The sequence below is a fragment of the Nelumbo nucifera genome, chromosome 5, assembly GCF_055504915.1.
Source record: "Nelumbo nucifera cultivar China Antique chromosome 5, China Antique-T2T, whole genome shotgun sequence".
In the NCBI taxonomy this organism is placed as follows: Eukaryota; Viridiplantae; Streptophyta; class Magnoliopsida; order Proteales; family Nelumbonaceae; genus Nelumbo; species Nelumbo nucifera.
The window spans coordinates 35,387,045-35,408,494 of record NC_142653.1 but is presented as its reverse complement, the minus strand read 5'-3'; the positions used below and the strand labels follow the sequence as shown (position 1 = coordinate 35,408,494).

At 35.6% G+C, this 21,450-nt stretch overlaps 3 protein-coding genes across 6 annotated transcripts in view; all 3 read left to right on the top strand.

Annotated features, from left to right (window-relative positions):
- Nucleotides 1–3,088, top strand: part of LOC104589253 (organic solute transporter ostalpha protein (DUF300)) — a 53,042-nt gene extending 49,954 nt beyond the window's left edge. For 3 of the 4 annotated variants that reach the window (XM_010247507.3, XM_010247506.3, XM_088887480.1), the window contains 3 exons: nucleotides 1,216–1,461; nucleotides 1,562–1,950; nucleotides 2,032–2,313. In XM_010247507.3, the coding sequence (XP_010245809.1) occupies nucleotides 1,216–1,461; nucleotides 1,562–1,846 (531 nt within the window). In that variant the 3' untranslated portion in view covers nucleotides 1,847–1,950; nucleotides 2,032–2,313. Of the gene's footprint in view, nucleotides 1–1,215; nucleotides 1,462–1,561; nucleotides 1,951–2,031; nucleotides 2,314–2,950 lie in introns of those variants that run through there. The other variant, XM_088887479.1, reaches the window with a different exon arrangement.
- A 5,316-nt stretch (nucleotides 3,089–8,404) lies between these two features.
- Nucleotides 8,405–9,902, top strand: LOC148791412 (pathogen-related protein-like). The gene is made up of 4 exons (XM_088887047.1): nucleotides 8,405–8,663; nucleotides 8,805–8,937; nucleotides 9,062–9,360; nucleotides 9,531–9,902. The coding sequence occupies exons 1-4, from the start codon at nucleotides 8,508–8,510 to the stop codon at nucleotides 9,684–9,686; spliced, it is 744 nt and encodes a 247-aa protein (XP_088743173.1). The 5' UTR covers nucleotides 8,405–8,507; the 3' UTR covers nucleotides 9,687–9,902.
- A 3,677-nt stretch (nucleotides 9,903–13,579) lies between these two features.
- LOC104589251 (pathogen-related protein-like) lies at nucleotides 13,580–15,197 on the top strand. Its single transcript, XM_010247503.3, has 4 exons — nucleotides 13,580–13,936; nucleotides 14,114–14,246; nucleotides 14,355–14,653; nucleotides 14,819–15,197. Exons 1-4 carry the CDS (start codon nucleotides 13,784–13,786, stop codon nucleotides 14,972–14,974), a joined length of 741 nt encoding a protein of 246 aa, XP_010245805.1. The 5' UTR covers nucleotides 13,580–13,783; the 3' UTR covers nucleotides 14,975–15,197.
- The last annotated feature ends 6,253 nt before the right edge of the window (nucleotides 15,198–21,450 follow it).

The window sequence follows — 21,450 nt, the reverse complement described above, 5'->3', positions numbered from 1 at the left end:
AGGATATAGCTGATTCTGCTCTATTCAAGGAAATTGTTAGGCCATCTTACTCCCCTCCTAGTGGTTTTATCAATTTGAATTTGGACAGTAGCAGTAAAGAAAATCCGGGCTTCAGGCATTGCCAGTGTTTTCAGGAATGATGAAGGGAAAGTTATTGCTCTCTACTCAGGTCCAAATAGGGTGGGTGACTCATTAAGGGCTGAAATTTTTGCTGTCTTGGATGGAATCCAAAAAGCTAACGAGCTGAATATCAGTAAGCTGTCAACCAAAGGGGATTCCAAGTTAGTGGGACTATATTTATGAGAAAAAAAGAATTTTGTGGCTTTTACAAGGAATGAAAGTGACTTTTCAATGGGTGAAAACTGAAAAGAGATGCTAACACTTCTGCTGATACTTGGGCCAAACAAGGGGTGGGAAAAAACCAGCTGGTTTGGGCATTGTTGCGATCTGTATCCAGTTTGGGAGAGCTAAGTGAGTTTATCTCTCCCCTTTTCATCTATGTCCCTCTTTCTGTTTAATCGATCTTAATGAATCTGATTCAGTTATTGATAAAAAGAAATAAATGTTTTCTTTTCTTTTGTTTATTTTCTTTTTGGCAACCAAATACAGCTAAAAGTAATCAATGAATGTGCTGGTCATATCATACATACTAAAGGCTTGATATATCACTAGTCATTATGACTTAGGATAATTGCAGGAAAAATTGGTCTGTTCCTTTATGCACATAAAACTAAGTGTAAGTAAGGGCAAGTACGAATTTGATATTCACCATTTTAAATTATCAAATTAGTAAACTTTTATTGAGTGGATATGACAAAATTAGTAGTCTAGATGGCCATGGGGCTTTTGGCCAGCAAACAGCAGCTTTGTGACTTGTGAGGGTAGTGAATTTGAGCTATACAATGAAGTGGTTCCAGTGGCTGCCTAATTCATGTAATGCTTGTTTGCTTGCCATTGTGTAGAGAGGAGAGATGATAGGAATTATCAAATATGTATCTATCTGCATATATATTTAAGAATATGAATGGATGCATGCATGAACACATACACGCACACACACACACATCCACTTAAACACACGACTAAAGTGTAGTGGCTCATTAGTTTACCCCCATCTATCTGAATGATCTAGCCTAGATGCCACCTGGGCATCAGTTAGGTGGTTCTCTAGACAAATATGACTTTTAATTTATTGGGTCTAATGTATGCTGCCAGATGGGAATTGCTGCTGTTGTGCACCTCTATGTCTTCCCAGCTAAGCCTTATGAATGTGGAGAAAGATCTGTAAGTAATATAGCTGTGATGGATGACTATGCATCACTAGGAACATCTCCAGATCCAGAAGAGGTTCTAGACTGTGTAAGGCCTACTAGGATGCGCCTTTCTCGGAGTGATGAGAGACAAAAGCGACTGAACTTCCACCAGAGTGTTCGTGATGTGGTTGTGGGAAGTGGTGAAATTGTCCGTTATTCTATTTTCTTAGAATTTATTAGCTATTACTTATTTTCATCAATACCTGTTTTGTCTTTACTGATATCATTTGTGTTGTTTGTGTTCCTAGATTGTTGATGACATGAAGTACACCGTTTCCCACGTGGTAGAGCCCGTGGAACGTGGCATTGCAAAAATAAATAAAACCTTCCATCGGATATCTGAAAATGTGAAGCAGCATGAGCAGCAAAAGAGGAAGTCGAAGGATGACAGTCATGTTATTCCCTTGAATTCATGGTCAACAGAATTCTCAGAAGCTCATGAGCAGGGAAGCATCAGTGACAGTGGTCTTGCCAAAAGGAAACACCATCGACCACCCAAGAGCCAGAGGCCCACAGCTTCTCAAGTCAGATAAGCAGATGGTTCCCCCAAGACGTAGCCTTTATCTAAAATCCAACAGCAGGGGTTAGATTGGAAGGAACCATCACATACCTCACAAGATCAGCATACTCTCTACAAGTAGGTTTTGGCTTTCTATGTTGTCTTAGTTGTCCAAAGATTTGATGCATAAGTTTCTGAATTGACCATCTCGATTTACAGGTTGAAGCAGTTAGAATGGAAAAATGACTACAAGCGTTTTTTAGCTGGATAGAACACATGGAGTTTCTTTGTCTTGTACAGCAGTTAACAAATATGACGTTAATTCTGCTGCAGAGTCGGAACTTTATTTTAGAAAAAGGGGAGGACTCTCCGGTTAGAATAGGTATTCTGATTTACTGTACCTTTTTTTTTTTTTTGTTGTAGCGGACAATAAACAGATACTATGATGCTAGTGTAAAACTAATAACCTTAAGTATTAAAGGCTTGACATATTTCGTGTAATATTAAAAGCTGGTGCAACTGTACATTTGGGTGTAATTTTAGAACTACACCTCAAAACATATACAACTTGTGTGTGTGCTCTGTCGAGTTTTATATTTTTGTCTGGTCCTCTAGAGCACTCTTTTTTAGTTTATTTTGGTTGCTTCAAGGGGCTACATAACGGGGGTAGCCCATCCCTTAACGCCCCTAAATCTGGTGGCAGCGGGATTTGATCCCAGGTCTCTACTTCTCCAACGAGTCATCCTACCAGCCACCATCAATTGGTCCTCTAGAGCAATGTTTTTAAAATCATAGGAAACCGTTTTGGGGACTGTTTCTTGAGTCGAATAATCCGATTGTCCGGTTCAAACGGACTGCCCGCTCTGACTTAAAAAAATAAATAAATAAATAAAAAATGATAAGAAACTGTCACTTGTAGGAATGGCCAAAAGGGTCACTGGAGGAAAGAGTCCAAAATCTTGTGAAGACATGGGAAATGGAGATCGTGCATAAGGTCGATCCGGCTGATTATAAAACTATAAACACTACAAACTTTACAATCAGCATAAATGGTAATTACATACTTATAATTAGTTAACTATATATTTCTATCTGCAAACTAAACTTCTCATTGAAACAACCGGTGGGTGAAATGTAGGAGGTAAACCAGTGCCACTTGAAGAGGTTGGGAGAATTGGAAGTTACAATTTATTCCTACAAACACCCTTGCCACCGAACTTACGTGTTTATGATCCATCCCTTGAAACAAGTCAATCGGCGTCTCAGGCTTTCCTCACCACATTCTCTCGTGGGTTCGCTGTGGAAATTCTTCAAGTATATTCAGGTCCTCCGGTGATTGCCTACAAGTTCAGGCACTGGTCTTTCATGGAGGGTCCTTTCAAAGGCCATGCTCCCACTGGGGAATTGGTGGAGTTCCATGGAATTGGCATCTTTCATGTACGTCTCTTTCTCTCTCTCTCTCTCTATTCACCTACCTTATTCAATTCCTTCTTAGTTTTCTGCACCATTTTCATCTTATTAGTAGCTAGTGTGTAATTTCTTTATGAGATTAATTAGGAATGGAATTGCTTACTCATTTTGTTGTGTGGGGTTCCATCGATCGTATTCTTCAGATGGATGAATTGGTGCGCGTTAAGAGGGTAGAATTCTTTTATGATGGAAACGAATTGCTGGCAAGTCTTATCAAAGGGCCTACTACAGATGGATCAGAGGCCTCAACCAAAGCATCTGGGGGTTGCCCATTCTTCCACAAACTTACTCAAGCTTAACTGCCGTTTAGAAGCATGCATATATGTTCTCTTATATATCTTAATTAATAGAATGCCATGACTCTATGCGAGAAAGTGCATGTAATGTGTAGGTGGAATAAATGGCATTTCTACATTGTTTGTTCTTTTCATCATTTATGTTGAAGTGACAGTTGCAATAATGAGAAGTATTGTTGTAATAAGAGATATTGAATTGGATGGGTTGTATAGGCTGATAAGAGATATTGAATTGGACCACCCCAAAAGCAACGATATATCTCAGCTCTCCATTCTCTTGTCAGATCTTTTCCTTCCAATTTTCAGACTTAAAAATGGTAGTTTTATAAAAAAAAATAAATAAAAAATACTCTCTATAAAAGTGTGAATATGTGTTTTGGCTTTTGGAATGTTACCAAAAATGGTAGAAAAGTGTGAATGTGTTTTACCAAAAATGGTAGTGTTGAAGAAAGTATAGAGGAAGTGGAGAATGGCTCTGCTCTTTACTCAAACGTCTATCTTTCAAAGTTTATAAATATCTATACTCTCTATAAAAGTGTGAATATGTGTTTTGGCTTCTAAAATTTTCATTGGACAGAAAATGACCCCTCTCTAAAGTTTGGGTCAGAAAACAAACCAAGGTAAAATTGTTATTTTACATCTTCATTTAGCGATGATATAAATAAAATTAGACACGATAAACAAGAATTATTTTTATCTTTTTATTGATGATATAAATAAAATACAAAATTCAAACTAACTCAAAAGATAAATTGTTTTTCCTATTTGGTGGTATATGATTTCAACATTTCGGGCCAAATGTGTCAATTCGTGAAATTATAATTAAATAATAAAATCTTAAAAAAATAAAAACACAAAAATATATAAATTATGTAGAAAACATTTGATCATATCTCTATATTAAATTATTAATGAACCAAGATAAGTGTAACAAATAAGAATAATTTTTATGGACAAAAATATATAAAAATATAGAAAATTTTGGAAACATAATATATACTATCATCGTCACCACAAAATTTGTTACGTGCAAATCATGAAGCACATCTATCTTTTGTTTGTTCTATATCACCCCAACAAGAAGGGTGTATATTAATCTAACTGAAAAACATACCTTCCATTCCGGCCTTCAAACCATCTCATTATCTTTCTCTGCTGTTAGGATGTGGGTGGCTCTTATGTTGTTCCAAATATCTAGAAGAACTCGATCAAGGCTTCGTCTGAAATCTGAGTGATTATTTTGATTGATACTCACTGAGCCTAATATTTTGCTCATTTGGGGGGTAGCAATTCAACTCATACATCACTGACTCTTCATTGCCTAAACCCATTTTTTAATAGGATCCTTTGTTCTAGAATGTCTCTCCCAAACCCATGAAATTTTATTTTTGGCCTTTAACTTCCCAAAAGTTCTTTTCATTGTGGTATTGGTTTTTGATTACTTAAATCCATAAATTGTTAGGTTGGGTAAGCATTTTCCATCATTCATCCACTTCAGATTTTTAATTCCCTAAAGACCATTCCTTTTGAGTCTGCAAATGGTATTCCATTTAACAAGATTAATTTCTCTATTCTCTCCTTTCTCCCATAGGAAGATTTTCTAAAATTTATCAGTGGTTTCCATCTTTGATTTTTGGAATTTTAAGGCTATCGTTAGAAAGAGTGTTTCTAATGAGAGTGGATTTAAGAAGAATGACTCTTCCCGCTGGTGAAAGAGTGTTTCTTTTCCAACCAGATAATTTCGTGTTAATTCTTTCCTAATTAGGGGCGTATATCAGTATATGGTCAGGTTGAGTTCGTTTATACTATATAAAGTCTGGGCTAGCTTGTTTGATAAATGGGCTTCAAATTTAGACTCTGCCCTGGCCCATGGGTTTAAATATACAACGCGGGCAGGACTCCTCTATATAGGAATTTCTACAAGGCCAGAGAATGGTGTAAACTTTGGCCTCCAAATTGATCCATTTCAGCCAGGACTAGAATATTATAGATTAAGCTGGCCGATTTAAAAAAGATAAATAAATTTTTATTTTATTTTTAATTTGCAAAATAATTTTATCTATTTAGGTTGTAAAATTATATTTTACGTTTTCCCTCTACTTAGGGTATTGGCTAATGACTATGAACCTGCTCTTTGTGGTTTTTGGTGTGCTTTTGTAACTAGAAATATTTAATTTAGGTTCCATTTGGTTTCTAATAGGAATCAAAATCGGAATTGGAATCACCTATTTTTTAGCCTCTTTGATTGATCGGAATCATAATTAGATTCCAAAAGATATGCATGATTCTTAAGTAGGACTGGTATTGGGCAAAGAGAAATAGGGTTTGAGAGGTTTTCTAAGTCACTTGTATTTTCTTACTGGTGGAATGAAATTCTTATTCTCAAGGGGTAGCTGAAATGGTCATTCCCTCAAATAGGGGAACGCCCCTATTTCTATGGAACAAACAGACCCTTAATTTTTACAAGAAAAAGAATCTTCGTACCCTTGTCATGAAGGTTATATGAAAGACCTTAAAAATAACTCTAATAGGTGATAAAATGAGAGAAACCAATATCCAATGATTTAGTCATATACATATATGAACATCAACAACACCAGTTAAAAGAAATAATCAGTTACAAGTTGAAATGGTTAGAATTGTCATGAGAAGACCACAAAGGAGTTAGCTGGGTGTACCGAGAAGTGATTTAAGCGCCTGTAATTTGACCATGAATATTCATGGCACTGGACATATAATGAAACGGGATTTATGTGTATTAGCTAGGTATTGGTGACGATGATAGAGAAAAAAAATCATGGTTTTTAAAATTGATCCGGAGAATGAACCAGTTAGGGGTCCAGTTCTTGCGTTGAATGGTCTGATCATTCAAACCAAACGGTTGGTCCGTTTTGAAAATATTAAAAAAATTAAAAAAATAAAAAAAAATGATAAAAAACGCTGAATGATTCAAATGCCCAGGTCAGTGATTTACTGACTAAATCAACGTTTCTTTTGCAAAAATCCGATTTTAGGGAAAAATGAAACCAATCACCTGACCGGTCCCCGGTTTTTCCAATCCGACTGTCCGATCCAGTCCAGTATTAAAAATCATGAAAAAAATGTAACAAGAAAACTTCAAAATAACGAGCTTGGATTTCCTACTTCCAATCCAGAATTTGACTCTCAAAATTATTTTCATGTAAATTAATTATTGTAAATTGTAATAGTCATTGTGAAGAAAATGAATATCACCGGTCCAAATGGACAAAATCATAATAGTCACGTAATGTGGTGGAATTCCAACGCTTCGTGACACGGCAAATTATATTTTGAATCAGTTGAGGTCTTATTCTTTCGGGTATAAGACTTAAACCTTCCCTGCACCTAAAACACTGAAACATCCTTCACTTTTCAAATTAAACTTAGACGTCTCCTCTCAGACTTAGAAACCGTTGTCTTTATTACAAAAAAAGTAAATTACCCCAATTTAAATTTGGGATTAAATTCATTTATAATCATTTTATAGAAAAAAAAAGCCCTCATCTTCAACATAGGAACATTGAAAACTTGACCATTGATGGAGTTGCATCTGAGTCCAGATCTCCTGCCGGTGAGAACCTTGCCCACGTTTAAAGCAGCCACACTTGAAGAATATTTCATCCTATGCATAGTATTAAGCAGGGGAAGATGTTCTCAATTTTCAACTCGTCTTCACACGGACAGATGTATCTTAACCAAACAGTCTTCAAAATGCAAAAATCTTGATTTTAAAGCTCATACTGTCTTTTGGCTGTCAAAGCTTCCCGAAAAACTTTCAAAAAAGACTTGCCAAAAGGCCTTTTTGTAAACGTTATATTCTACGAGAGACTTCGAAATTATGTAATCGGAGTCAGAGAGTTTGATTAATCTTATATATATATTACTATGTCTGCGCATTTATTTAGATAAAATTATAATGAGTTTATTAATAAAGAATTAGTTCAAATATTGCATTTTCCTTGAAAGCTTATAAATTCAATTGTGTGGGCTGTGGGGGAAGTTATTATAATTCACTTCATTAGTAATATTAATCTATGATGCTATGGGTCCCATACAATCTTTACGACTTCTGGGAAAGAAGTTCATCTGATTTTCTATAAACCATCCATTAGAAAATTCATGCTCAATAAGCTTATCAAATCTGGAGTGTGTTTATTGCATTTGTTTTGTGTAATATTTGACCAAAACATGACTAATAGCTAATAGCAGGTTGATTTGATTAATTGGAGTTCTCCTCCTTCTTGGTCTATTATGTTGCTCTGATTGATTTTGATAGTGTAAGACTACATTTATTAATTCCACACGTTACATCATATTGGTCATTATCGCTACCTTAATGGACAAGTTATCAATTAAATATTTCAACTTTTTAGGTTTTTGGTAGCAATTAAACCTCTTAACATGTCTTCATTAATTCCACAAAAATTTGGGCCGGCCTGTATGGGTCTTTGTATTGCTCTAAGCCCATAAAGGGGCAGGTCAGACTGTGACATCCAGCCCTCACCCAACGCCAACGGGTTTTGTTTATTCAGTTCAAGAGTTAAAAAGTGGACATCAAGTAGTGTTATTGTTATAGGACTCTTTCCTTTGTTAGATGGTCCAACCGGGACGGTTGGTGCAAAAGTACACGTGGTACACATGTGGATGCGTTCTTCGGACTTGGTCTCCTTGGGAAAGTCGTGTAATCATGGAGTAATAATTTTCTTAGCGTGGATTATTGACAACCAAACCCATTTGAATTGTCTCTACACTACATGCATGGGTTTGTCTCTCTCTCTCTCTATATATATACTCTTTCCTCTTCAATATCGGATATCAGTCACCTCATCTCTCGGTCTCTCCACCCTCACATAATATAGAATAGACACAACACACAACAAGCTAAACCTTTTTCCAAGCAAAAGATCGATGGCTTCCTCTAAAGCTACTGATCAACCCGTGGTTCAGGGTGACAAGTACAGATCACATATGTATGGAGAAGGAGAGAAGAATACCAAATGGAGGTCTGGTGCTCCTCCCAACTTCGATGCTGTCAACAAGCTCTTCGAGGAAGGCCGAACTCAGGTTCGATTCTCTCTCTCCCTCTCTCTCTCTCTCTAACATATCACTTACAGCTTTAAGGTTCTATTAGCAATGAAATAGCTAGCTTTGACTACTACTACTCTGATCAGTATTTAATATTATATTCTTCTGATCATTTTGTAGGAATGGCCAAAAGGGTCGCTGGAGGAAAGAGTCCAAAATCTTGTGAAGACATGGGAAATGGAGATCGCATTTAAGGTCGATCCAGCTGATTATAAATCCATAAACACTACAAACTTTACTGTCAGCGTAAACGGTATACAAACTTTAACTTCATATATACTATACTGATGACATATATCTCTTCTTAATTTTCTCCTTATATATAAATATATGTCCGTCCTAGTTTACTATTTCTATATGCAAACTTCTCAATGTAGGAGGTAAACCGGTGCCACTTGAAGAGATTTTGAGAATTGGAAGCTACAATTTATTCCTGCAAACACCCTTGCCACAGAACTTACGTGTTTATGATCCATCCCTTGAAACAAACCAATCGTCGACTCAGGCTTTCGTCACCACATTCCCTCGTGGATTCGCTTTGGAAATTCTTCAAGTATATTCAGGTCCTCCGGTGATTGCCTACAAGTTCAGGCACTGGTCTTTCATGGAGGGTCCTTTCAAAGGCCATGCTCCCACTGGGGAATTGGTGGAGTTCCACGGAATTGGCATCTTTCATGTATGTCGTCTCTCTCTCTCTCTCTCTATTCACTTAATAGCTTTTGTTCCTTCTTCTCCGGCCCCTTTTTTATCTTAATTATTAGTAGTTTTTTTATGAAATTCTAATATTCAAGGAATGGAATTACTTACTGATCATTTTGTTGTGTGGGGTTCCATCTTATTCTTCAGATGGATGAATTGATGCGTGTTAAGAAAATAGAATTCTTTTATGATGGAAACGAAGTGCTGGCAAGTCTTATCAAAGGGCCTTCTACAGATGGATCAGAGGCCTCAACCAAAGCATCTGGGGGTTGCCCATTCTTCCACAAACTTACTCAAGCTTAACTGCAGCATATATGTTTTAATTTCTCTTAATTAATAAAATGCCTTGACTCGTATGTGAGCAAGTGAATGTAGTATATATGTAGTTGAAATAAATGGCATTTCTACATCATTGATCATGTATTCTTTTCATTCATGTTGAAGTTAAAAATTGGAATAATGAGAAGTTGTATTTAATTTTGTAATAAATGAAACTTATTTGTCTGCATTGTCCAATAATTATGAATGCACATGAATTACTCTGTTCCAATATGGAGCCAAGTGAAGCCCAATTAGAATGTTCCAACTGTAGGCTTTGAAATTTCAGCCCCTAATCTGGATTAGGTCTAAATTCCATGCCCATTTATGAATGACAACATAGTCAATCAGATGAAAAGTCAAATTTGGTGGGCCATATCTGGTTTGATGATGCCACATGATCAGTCTAATCCAGTCAAATAGATTGAAGTGTGATTTTTGGAACAAAAGCTCAAAAAACAGTTAATGTTAACAGAACCCTATATTGGCATGTTATCAGATCTTGTTTATTTGGATGAATGGATGGTTTTTACTCAAGGTGTATTAATTTAGGGTATATTAAGTATCCTTTGTCTTTTGTTTGGTTCTTTTTGAAAATTTGAAAGGAAATGGAGGGCAACAGAGTACTAAACTATATTTAGTTCTGCTTGAAAAACCCAATGTTATTAATTCAAGGTATCTTTAAGGTCCCGTTTGATTTGTGGGGATAGGGGTCCAGAATCAGAATTGGAATGGGCCATTTCGATTCTAACTATTTAGTTGGGTGGAATCAGAATCCCGTTCCCTTTTCCTGTGGAATGACATTCCCCCATTTGCCTCTCTCTCCCTTAGAAATGAAATCACAATCCAGCTGATTCCAATTCTCATTTAGATTCCTATCTGGACCAAATAAATTATGAGAACAGATCATTTCAATTTCAATTCCAAAGGATTTTGATTCCAATTCCAACTATGAAATATGAATCAAAGTTATTTACCTTTACTTTTTTTGTCAACAACCTTTATTTGCTAATGTAATTACTAATTAGAGGTGTATATGGACCTGGTTGGGCTGACATACTAAATAAAATCTGGGCCCAGCCTGTTTGATAAATGGGCTTTAAATCTAAACTTGGTCCTGGACCATGGGTTTAAATATAAAACGGCGGCAGCAGACCGACCCTACGAATTTCTGCAAGGCTCGAGATTGGTATGAACCGGCCTTCAATTCAATTTCAGCCAGGATTAGACCATTGTCGATTAACCTGACCCATTAGAGCAGATGAATTAATATGTTTATTTTTAGGTTGCAAACTAATTTTATCTGTTTAGGTTGTAAATTTTTATTTTCTCTTACTTTACTTAGTCATGTATATGTAAACTGTTAAATATAAATAGAACTCTGAGTAGCCCATATAGTAGTAGCAGCCAGGGTGCTGGCTAGTAGCTCTCTAGACTGCTCTGTACAGATTTTGATATGCTTTTGTAACTGGAATTATTTGTTAGGGAAAGAAAAAAAAAAGAATCATGGAATTATAAATCAAAAGAGAAACACATGACATGATTGTGTAAGTAACAAGAAAAAGACACATTTATGTCTCTATTCATGTTGATCATATAAAGCAACTTAGGCTCCGTTTGGATGGAGTATAAATACATTTTGTATGGTTCAAATACATACAGAATACAAAGTTTTGCACTGATCTTTTTTGGCTCAGTTTGGAAGGAGTACGTACAAATACAAATATGTACAGTGCAAAACTTTGTATTTTGAAGTATTTTGTATATATTTGCACAATTGTATCGTAAATATTTGTATTTGTACTCTTTCTGAATTAAGCCTTAAGAACAAACAATTTCAATAGATGATAAAATGAGAGAAAATAGACTGAAATAATTTGATTATGTGCATAAAAGACCATTATTAGAAGAAATGATCTTTTACAAATTAAAGGGACTAGAAAAACTAGAAACAGACAAAAAAGGACCTGAATAGATGTGAAATGGTTTAAACACCCATATTTTGATGATAGATATTAAACAGAAGGCAATTTCATGTAATTAGGATGGTGTTTGGTATATAGCTTTTGGAAGAAACGGTGCCAGCTCAGCATTGGAAATGAGTTTAACAGAAAAACGCCTAAAAAGTTATTTGGTTGAGCCATGGCTTTCTCAAAATTCGTGTGAACTGTTTATTAAAAAACACTATTTCTGGCGTTTTTCATTTTCAAGATCGATTTTTCATTATTTGGCATATATGGCGCCTAATAATGGCGTCTAGTGGTGCCTATTGGCGCGCTAAGGTATAAAAAAGAATTGTACAAAACGTTTAAAGCAGATTTTGTCACGTTTTTCAAAACAAAATCGTATAAAACATTTATCTTATAAATGACATCAATACCAAACAACCTCTAGGGTTAGATGATAGAAAAAAGAAAAACAGGTAGCAAAAAACTATTAAGAATAGATGTTCACTTTCCACGAAACCATTAAGTGATAAACATGGGTAAAATGTCAAGACTCAAGAGTAGTCAATGTTGGCTGCTAACACAGTAACATAGTTTCTCAAAAAAAAAAAAAAGACAGAGTAATATAGTCAGGATTAGGTGTTCAAACAGAAACATGCATGATGGTTCATCAAACAAATTACATGAAATATTACTGATCTTCCAACCTAGAATTTGATTCTTAAAATCATTTTCATGTAAACTCATTCTTGTAAATTGTAGTAATTAATCCTTGTGCAGAAAATGGCTATCACTGGTCTGAACTCTGAATGGACAAAATTATAATAGCCACGCAATGTGGTGGACATAAAATTTCATGGAATTCTAAGGCTTCACGCGACAATCATTTTTCTGAATCAGTCGAGTTCTTGTATAGACTTTTGTTATCTTTTTATTCCAGATAAGACTGTCAAAGGTACCTAATTATCCGAGTCAGAGTTTGATCTTAACCCAATTAAACCGGATGTTGGATATCAAAAATCCGATCTCACTAAACCTGATATATGTTACTGTGTCTGCGCATATATTCATATAAAATTAACATGAATTTATTAAATAAAGTTGGTTCTGTTTTACCCCAAATTCGATCCTTGGCCAAAAACTGTTAAATTGGTCAATGACCTATTGATCCGGGCAGTCGAACTGTCAACTTGTTTGATCCGTTCAATGATTTTTGGTTTTTTTTATTTTAATTAATCGAGTTTATTTATAATTATAATAATAATAATTATTATTATTATTTGGTAATAATAATTATATTATTATGATTATTTATAATAAATACGCACTCTGCTGGGACCATCCAACAAGGCTCAAAATATTAATATGCCGGTAGGGGTGTATTGGGCGCTTTTATACTCGTTTTTTACCTTTTTTTATTTCTTTTACAAAACTGGTTCAATGGAGCCGGTCTAGAACCCCTCCATCCCCTGAACCGGTCAAACCCCCAATACACCTACTGTAGGGGCATATCGGAAGGGTCCCAGAACTATACGTATCGGCCGATACGTAATGATAATTTGAACCTTTCTATCCAACTAACATGCCAACCCAGCCACCACTCAGTTGATAATATTTTTAATTTTTTATATGTAATAATATTTCGTATGAATAATTTTAATATTTTATATGTATAATAAGAAAGAATTTTTAATAATTTATATAAAGTTTGACTCACCGTGAAACTCAAATCAAACTGATCTCAAACATATAAGGTTTTGCGTTGAACCAAATTCGAGCTAATATTTCAAACTTGAATCAAGATCGAGCCCGAACTGAAAGCTTTATTCTTTTTCTGCTGAGTTGAGCTCGAATAATCATCTCCACCCCTGTTTTCGTTAGCAAGTAGCATTGACTCATTCTTTGGTTAGAGGGGGATCTAACCTGGGGCCAAATTTCTTGGAAGATTCGTATAAGCGTGAAGAACCAAATTTCTGAATGTGGAAACCAATCCTAGCTATTTGAATTGTCAACATATATGGAATGGTCTATATAATCTTCCTTCTCCATTAATTAAATAACCGCATGTATCATCACCTCATCTCTCCACACTCGCATATTCACAACACACCAAGCTAAAACATTTCTTTGCGAAATATGGCCTCCGCTCATGCTAATGAACCGGTTGTTCAGGAAGACAAGTACCGATCTCATATGTATGGGGAAGGGGAGAAGAATACCAAATGGAGGTTTGGTGCTCCTCCCAACTACGATTCTGTGAACAAGCTTTTCGAGGAAGGCCGAACTCAGGTTCTCTCTCTTTCTCTAGTTTTAAGGTTCTTCTATTAGCTATGAAATAGTTTTGAAGACTATTTATTAGCTATGAAATTTTGAATTGTTATAGGTGGGCAGTAGAATTCAGAATTTTTAGGTGGAGTACAGTGAAGTTATATATCCCTTAATTATATTCTTCTGATCATTTTGTAGGAATGGCCAAAAGGGTCGCTGGAGGAAAGAGTGCAAAATCTTGTGAAGACATGGGAAATGGAGCTCGTTCATAAGGTCGATCCAGCTGATTATAAAACTGTAAACGCTACAAACTTCACAATCAGCATAAATGGTACAAACTTAACTGCATACTGATGATGTATCTTCTTTTCTCCTAGTTTTATAAACTATCTCTGTCTGCAAACATTTCGTTGAAACAAACGGTGGGTGAAATATATAGGTGGTAAACCGGTGCCACTTGAAGAGATTGGGAGAATTGGAAGCTACAATTTATTCCTGAAAACACCCTTGCCACAGAAGTTACGTGTTTATGATCCATCCCTTGAAACAAATCAATCGTCGACTCAGGCTTTCGTCACCACATTCCCTCGTGGATTCGCTGTAGAAATTCTTCAAGTTTATTCAGGTCCTCCGGTGATTGCCTACAAGTTCAGGCACTGGTCCTTCATGGAGGGTCCTTTCAAAGGCCATGCTCCCACTGGGGAATTGGTGGAATTCCACGGAATTGGCATCTTTCATGTATGTCTCTCTCTATTCACCTAAGCTCTTATTCCTTCTTCTCTGAACCCCTTTCATCTTATATATTAATAGTAGTTTCTTTATGATGAGATTATACTTAATATTCAAGGAATGGAATTGCTTACTCATTTTGTTGTGTGGGGTTCCATCGATCTTATTCTTTAGATGGATGAATTGATGCGCGTTAAGAGGGTAGAATTCTTTTATGATGGAAACGAATTGCTGGCAAGTCTTATCAAAGGGCCTTCTACAGATGGATCAGACGCCTCAACCAAAGCATCTGGGGGTTGCCCATTCTTCCACAAACTTACTCAAGCTTAATTAATTGCCATTTTGTTGAAGTATATATGTTTTTTCTTAGGCAATTTTTGGTTTCAAGGAAAAGATAGGGAAAGAAAGGGAAAGGTAGGTTTGTAAAGGTTTCCCTACCTTTCTCTGCTTTTTCCTTCAAACCAAACACAACCTTAATTAATGAAACGCTCCTATGTGAGCAAATGAATGTAGTGTGCAGGTGGAATAAATGGCGTTACTACATTATTGATCATGAAGTCTTTTCATTTATGTTGAAGTTACAGTTGGAATAAGGAGAAGTTGTCGTGTTGTAATAAAGATGTAGTTGGAAGAGTGGAACTTATTTGCTTGCAATTGTCCAATAAAAACTACACAAGAACTATGCTGCCCTAGTTTTGAGCCAACTCCAGCCCATTTAGAATATCCTTACTATGGATTGGTCTCGAGCTTTTAATTTTATCTCTAATTTAATCTGGGCTAGGCCTAAATTTCGAACTCATACATCCTACACACAAACTCTTCCCACATCCTTATCAACAGGACATTACAGGCGTGCATTTAGAATAACTCCTATATGGGAGATGTTCTCAATACAAACATTATGGTAGGGATGTGGGTAGGAGTTCTGGACAGATAATTGTATGCCCATTTTTGAACTGGCCCTTGGCATGGACCGTTAGGCTTAATGGACTATAGGAATTGCACTATTTTTCGTATCTTGGCCGAACTTAAACTTGTAGCATAGCAATGTGTATCAGAACCTAAAAGGCATAATACCCAAACTTGTAGCATAGCAATGTGGGTTAGTCAAAAGGGAAGCAACGTAACTAAGCTCTGTTACCTACAACGACATTTACATTATATTATGGGTCATGGGGTTGAGCTCACGCCCAGAAAGCCCATGGCCAGGTCATGAGTTTCTCGTTCCAAGCCCAACCACCAGGCCTCCGGTGCTCCGCCACGAATTTTGGATATCAAGATATTAAGGCTTTGAAGTAGGGGTATCAGTTGGACTAGATTTGGTTTAATCTGATCCAGTTCAATGTGAGTCTAATACAAATGGATATTTTGGATCAGTCAAATTCAATGTCTAGACTGTCCAATCTATTCAAAATTGTTTTAATTTAGATCAATTCCAACCCAAATCTGATCCATTGATACATATATTCTTATTTCTATCAATGTATGATATTCGTTCAATCCAACCCAATCCAATATAAAATTATTATAGATGGGTCAGGTTCAATCCAATCTAACAAATACTTTGGATAAGTCTGTACTGGCCCAATTTAATGTCTTATTGGTCCATCCAATCTGTACAAATTGATTTTGGTTTGGAAGGGATCCAACCCAAAACCGGTCAATTAACACCCCTTAGTGTAAATTTCCTATAAGCACAATAAGCATTTTGTCAAGATCTAAGCAAGTTTCAAAGTATTGGAAAGGCAATTTTAAGAGACATATCGGGATACGCCTTGGATACGCATGCGTATCGAAGAAAAACTAAGATACGCATAGATACGTTTAGAAAGACAATAAATATTTTAACAAATCATAAAAATACATCAACAACACTAAATATAAGACCTCAATGAGGTGTATATACATTAAATTAATATATTTTAATAGTTTTATGAAGAAATATATTGAAGTTAATTATAATTTCATTAAAAATCCTATGCTTAACTATTATTTATAAATTATAATTCTTAAGTTTTAATGTTTTATGGGATGGGAAAAACCCAACTCTCCTATCCAACCATAAATCATTCATTGGCACAACTTCTAAGTGAAAATATAATTAATAATTATTTATTATTTAAATAATTATTATTTACTATTTATTTCTAAAAAATATAAAAAATAAAATAAACATTATATAATATATTCAAAAAAAATAGTTATTAAAAAAGAAATTTTAATTGCTTTGTGGATATGATAGATCATCCATAGAATTATAATATATTCAATCATTGTGATCAAATGATAAAATATAATTAATTAATTATTTATTTTTTTAATTCTAAAAGTAGAAAAGATAAAAAAAAATTATTAAAGAAGAAATTTCAATTGGTCTATGGATATGATAGATCATCCATAGAATTATAGTATATTCAATTGTTGTGATCAAATGATAAAATATAATTAATTATTATTTAGTTTATAGTTCTAAAAATATAAAAAATCAAAAAAGAATATTAAAGAAGAAATTTCAATTGCTCTATGGATATGATAGATAAATCCATAGATCTAAAACATATTTAGTCTTTATAGGCAGAGAAAAAAAATTACATTTTCAAATTTTTTGTTAATTTATATTTTCCCGAAGTATCTTCTTTAAATTTCCATAAATCTACTAAAGATAACACAAAAAATTGTGATTTTGAATACAAGAAATGTATATCAACATTAATTTAAACATTCAAGAAAAAAAAAAGAAATCACAAGATATTATAAAAAGTTGAAAAAATGTATCTATTTTGCCATATTTTTTCAAAATTTGAAAAATCTTCAAAAAAGATTAATGATTTGCACGTGTTTCTTGCAAAGTTTTGCAAATCTAACAGTCTAGGAATGAGGCTTGGAGTTCTAGAGTCATTTAGGGGTGAAAGAAGGCTTATTTCAAAGAAAGAAAGCTTGTTTTTCCCCCTTTATTTTTTTTTCAGTTTTTGGCCATATTTTTTTCATTGATACACCCCAATACACCCCCGATACACATGAAAAAAGATGAGACGCCCGATTTCCATGCGTATCCCGTATCTGAATTTCAAAGATATCAAAATTTTAAACCTTGGTTGACATAACTATGATGAATGCAAATTGAAGAAGAAACATGATGAGAAAAAAAAAAAGGTTGAGAAGAAGGTTGAAGGCTTCAACATTGCATTCGACAAAAAGTCAGATGATTCTACTTTAGTGGACGATGGATCCTTGCAACATTTGGAAGGAGATCCCATTCAGCCATACTTTAGGGAAGCAGTGATGATATGTGGTACAAAAAGAAGAGAAGAGTGATGTTGGACAAAATGCCTCTACAAGCGTAAAAACCACACTGTGATAAACTACAAAATTTTTTTTAGGCCATTGGACAATTAACTATCCAGAGAATGGCCCAACGAGCTATAAGCATAAAGACCCCACTGATAAACTACAAAATAACTGTGGACCTTACAAAATTTTGGTAAAGGAATGGCCTGACTCTTGAACGGGAACTGTAGAAAAAGTAATGACTCAGTGGATATAGCTACAAATCCATATGATATCTCGAGGGATTGTTGAAGAGAGTCTCGTCTGTACACTTGCTGAGTTTGTTGCACAAGTGCTGGTAAACCAAGAGAAAATAAAGATAGGGCACCTCACTTGTGGTCTATACGTTTGCAAGAAAATAATTGTGGACCTTCACCAATCTCTTTACACAGGCAAATTCATCATCTATGTAGGCAAGTCAATATGGCTTAGGTACAGTTATGAACAACTACATTGTGTTTGTTTAAATTTGGGCTAGCCGATCATCTATGGACAAGCTACAAGCGTAAAGACCCCACAGTAATAAACTAGAAAAATTTTCTAGACAACTAGAAAAATTTTCTAGACAACTAGACAATCAACTATCCAGGAGAATGGCTCAAAGCATATCATTGTGCAGAGAAACCTTGCAAAATTCCAGTCTATTCCTCTCCCCCTCTCTTGCATGAACTGTGTAGAATCTACCATAGTAAACAAGGTTCTGATGAGGATTCAGAAGATAATGATCCGAACATGCATAAGAGTTTATCCATGTAACGAAAGAATAGGAGATAAGTCAGCATCGGAAACCGGTACAGTGAATAAGTCACCACAACTTCAACTCGGTACCACAACTCAGGCTCACAATTCATCCATGCAGAGAGAAGAGCCACTTGTGGGAATACAATCACGTCTTGATCAGTGTTGAGATTCATCACCCTCCCCTTTTGTTTATTCTGCTAGAATTTACTCCTCATATCACTGTTTTGCATGTGAATGGAGATAACTTCAAAACATAGTTGCCTAAAGGTTAAAGGAGTTATTTTAAACACAAATTCCATGAATGCACGGTCTGACCTGGAGCTGCACTTCTCTCAGGCTATAACACTTTCCTCAGACCAAAAAGCTCTAGTCTTTGAACCTGTCGAAGAAGCCCTGTAAGTCATGGATCTGATACTTAAAAGGCAAAATTTTTCCTTGCCAACAGGTCAGTGAGAAAACTCTAGAGACATGTTAAAAGACTATGGAGTATTAGCTTTTCGGTAATCAGGGGCAGAGCCAGGGGTGATCCAGAGGAGCCATGGCCCCCTCTATGGTCCAGAAATCCCCACTGTAATAAGGTATTCATGTAAATTTTCCCCCTCCTACTCCCCACCCCAATGGTTGTTCCCCCCTATGGTTTGAGTATGCAAAGGATATGTCTACAAATCCAAATGGTCCCCTCAGGGATGCTCAAACAGAACTGTCTGTACACTTGCTCAATTTGAAAAAGGTGCAAATACCTTCCTTTACTTAGCATCCAAATAAAACAATGGTGATATAATGCATTAATTTTATTTCACCTCAGCATTTTTACATTTGTCCAGGAAGAGTATGGAGAATTATTCTTTGAAAGTTGTCTAGCAAAATAAATTAGTAGAGGGTAAAGTTGAAACTTTAAGTTATGTACGATAATGCATTAACAATGACAAGGGTATTTTGGTAACTTCAATGTCTTTGTTACCAAAAAGCCAAGGGAAAGGAGGCATTTGTACTTTTTTTTTCTCAAAACTATAGGAGAGGCCTTTGTTAGGTCAAAACACAAAAGTGGTTTATAGAATTGTTATAGGAGGATGTCTTTTTTATAATTTTACCTAAAACTAATACAAAAATAATAATAAACCGATAAAAATTAAGAAAAAGAATCTTTGTTCAAAAAAATTAATAAAAATTAGCATTAAGATACAAAAAAATAAGACAAAGTTATCTAGAGAATAGAAAATTACCCACCACTCTCACTAAAGCGCAACTTAAATTGTGATTGGATAAAATTAGATATAACCCCAAAAAATAATACTTGAACTAAACTTAGTTGGACACCATTTAGGCCATGTTTGGGAGTGCTTAAAAATAAGTGCTTATTTGGGCCATTAAAGCCCTGTTTGAGAACACTTAGTACTTTTAAGACATGGGACCACACATTAAGTGGTTTTTAAGTACTTATGGGTGTTTGGTAAAAAAGAGGGTAATAAGTACTTATTTTTAAAGAAGTACTTATATAAAAAAGTGACTTGAAGTTGGCTTTTTTTCAGTACTTTTTAAAGAAATACTTCTCCAAAAAAAATGGGACAAACCAGTCCCTAATATTTTCTTGTAATACCTAAAATACCCCCACTATCATTCTCTTATTTTTCTCTCCCTCTCTCTCCTTGTCTCTATCTCTTCGCCAACACGACATCGGCGGCCGGTGTACCAACGACGTTGGCAGCAGGTGTACCAATGATGTTGGCGGCTAGTGTACAAGTTGGCAGCCGATGTACCAACAATGTCGACGGCCGGTGTATCTGGTGACAACTGGTGTACCAGCGACGTCAGCGGCCGGTGTATCGAGCTTCATACAGGGCCATTGACGGCAAAAATAGTGCTGACCATGAAGTGGGGTCCATGTGGGGTCCACGTGGACTCTCACTTGTGCACGTGTGAGTCCACGTGGGCTCTCAGTTGTCATGAAGTGGGGTCCACGTGGACTCTTAGTTAAAAATGTATAACATAACATTTTTTTTTTGAAAAGGTAAGGTAATTTATTAAAACAAAAACCGGTACAAAGGAGCCTAGGCCATTAGAGACTACCTAGAGCCACCACAAATTACTGATACAACTAGTTCTGAGAACTAAACAATAGACTCAAATTCTAATTTTTACTGACGCTAGGACAGAAGTTTACCAACAGCTTTTTGCACCATTTCCTCTGAAGATTTAGCTCTTCCCTGAAAAATTCTGTTATTTCTTTCAATCCAGATAGTCCATAGCACAGCAGCCAGGATAGTCTTCCAAACCAAAATAGCTTTCCTGATGAGACCCTCAATCTACCAGCACAACAACAGATCCTTCACAGAATTTGGCATTACCCAGCTGATTTCCAAAGCTTGAAGAAAATGCCGCCAAATATAATTCGAGACTGGACAATGTAAGGCCAAATGTTCAATAATTTCTACTACCCCACTATATAAGCCACATGACATGTCCAAAATCTGAATGCCACGTTTCACTAGCTTAACTTTGGATAGACATTTATTTAAAGCCATTGTCTAGAGCAAAAACTTCACTTTAGAAGGATTGATTGAGCTCCAAATTTACCTAGCCAGAATGTTTTCCTGACCTGAACTTATCAACTTACTGAATATAGACTTAACAAAAAACATGCCATCAGCTTCCCATTTCCATCTCCAAGCATCCTCCTTGCTTGGGTCAATCCTCTGGTTCTGGAATAGGCCCAATAGAATTGCCTACTCCTCAATTTC